Source organism: Volvox carteri (genome assembly GCF_000143455.1).
Source record: "Volvox carteri f. nagariensis unplaced genomic scaffold VOLCAscaffold_107, whole genome shotgun sequence".
NCBI lineage: Eukaryota > Viridiplantae > Chlorophyta > Chlorophyceae > Chlamydomonadales > Volvocaceae > Volvox > Volvox carteri.
The window spans coordinates 170,628-172,212 of NW_003307650.1; the positions used below are offsets into that span (position 1 = coordinate 170,628).

Sequence of the window (1,585 nt, forward strand, 5' to 3'; positions counted from 1 at the left end):
GGGGGGGAGAGGGGTTTGAGGGGAAAGAATGGGGGGGGAGAAGGGGTTTGGGGGGAAAGAATGGGGGGGTAGAAGGGGTTTGGGGGGAAAGAATGGGGGGGGAGAAGGGGTTTGGGGGGAAAGAATGGGGGGGTAGAAGGGGTTTGGGGGGAAAGAATGGGGGGGGAGAAGGGGTTTGGGGAGGAGGGTGTGGGGAGTTGGCGGCGGTGTCGAGAGGGAGGGTGGAGGTGGAGGTGGAGGTGGGGTTGGGGTTGGGGTTTGGGGGGAGAAATCCTAATAGTCAAACCCTAAGTCAAAACACCCACGGATGCCGACGAGTGAAGCACCAGCCGCCGCAGATGTCCCGTGGGGCAATTGCGCAATCACTATTTTTATTTGCTCGCAGCTGCGGAGCGGGTGGAGGAAGGAAAGAGGGAAATAATGTCGTGCAAGAATCAACGGGAAAGATCAACTACCAACGCCCACCCGTCACCCCTGGGGGCGGGAAGGGGGGAGCCCCTAAACACGGGATCAAGGGTATTGGGGAAAAGTTGGGGGGGGGGGGGAGGAAAGGCGGTCTGATGGGTCAGGAAAGGGCGAACGTCGCGGCGGGGAAAAAGAGCGTGTTTTGTGAAGAGAGAGAGAGAGAGAGAATGGCCGAGTTAGGAAAGCAAGGCCCACCGACCGCCATCGCATGACCGTTATTAACCAACTGCCGCCGTACAACTCACCGGAGGGTGACACGCTGACCAACTGAACGTCCGCGTGGAGTTCCTGCGTGCGCGTGAGGATGCGTGGCGTGTGTGTTTTTGTGTGTTTTTATCAGTTTCACAAAGCGGGGGAAAAGAGCGGGGGGAGGGGGGAATGGGGAAAAGGAGGCGAGGGGGGAGGGGTTAATGTGACGAAAGGCGTTGACTACGAAGAGGTACTTGACCAGGACCCTGCTGTCAACACCCGCCCCCCTCCCAAAACTGCCTGTATGTGTTGAGTTCCCTGTACGACATTCGTACGGCCAAATACGCATACTCGAGCGTATGTCTATGCGTGTGTCGTTACCCGTGTCGTTTACACACGGGTCCCCCTGCTCCGAAACCGCACCTGCGGCATCCCGACCAGCGCGCGCACAGCAGCAGCACCCCCACCGCCGGTGCCGCTATCCATTGCCGTACCGTCGCCGACCGCCGTCAACGCCGCCGTGATGTTGTACCTCCTCTGGGCGTTGGCCGGCAGATTACGTTGCTGCAAAGTGGCCTGTACGAAGCAGTACACCCGCGGGACGAAGGGCCCCACGGGGTCAGCCACAATGGGGGAATCCTCCAGGAGTGAAGGGCCCCGGGGAACACGGGTTTGGGGTTTTCCAACCTTTTTATCTATACCCTCTATAGGCTGATAATGGCGCAGGACGCCCTATGAAGCGGGACACTCAGTCACCCCTATTTATGCTGCTCCTTCATCTCTGATCATAACCCTCCCCACTTAACACAAACCCTGCCGCTTCCTTGCCCTCGACCCTCTTCCCAGCTGCCGTACACGTAGGGCAACTTGCACCCCGCCCCCCCAGCTCAAAATACATCACCCGCCCCTCCATCCCTCCCCTCCCCTCCCC

General features: G+C 59.6%; 1 protein-coding gene across 1 annotated transcript in view; it reads right to left on the reverse strand.

Moving 5' to 3' along the window:
- Nucleotides 1-1,585, reverse strand: part of VOLCADRAFT_100173 (uncharacterized protein) — a gene marked incomplete at both ends in the record, with an annotated part of 12,581 nt that overhangs the window by 10,365 nt on the left and 631 nt on the right. The window contains 3 exons of the mRNA XM_002958807.1: nucleotides 473-474; nucleotides 711-753; nucleotides 1,078-1,293. Of these exons, the coding sequence (XP_002958853.1) occupies nucleotides 473-474; nucleotides 711-753; nucleotides 1,078-1,293 (261 nt within the window). The remainder of the gene's footprint in view (nucleotides 1-472; nucleotides 475-710; nucleotides 754-1,077; nucleotides 1,294-1,585) is intronic.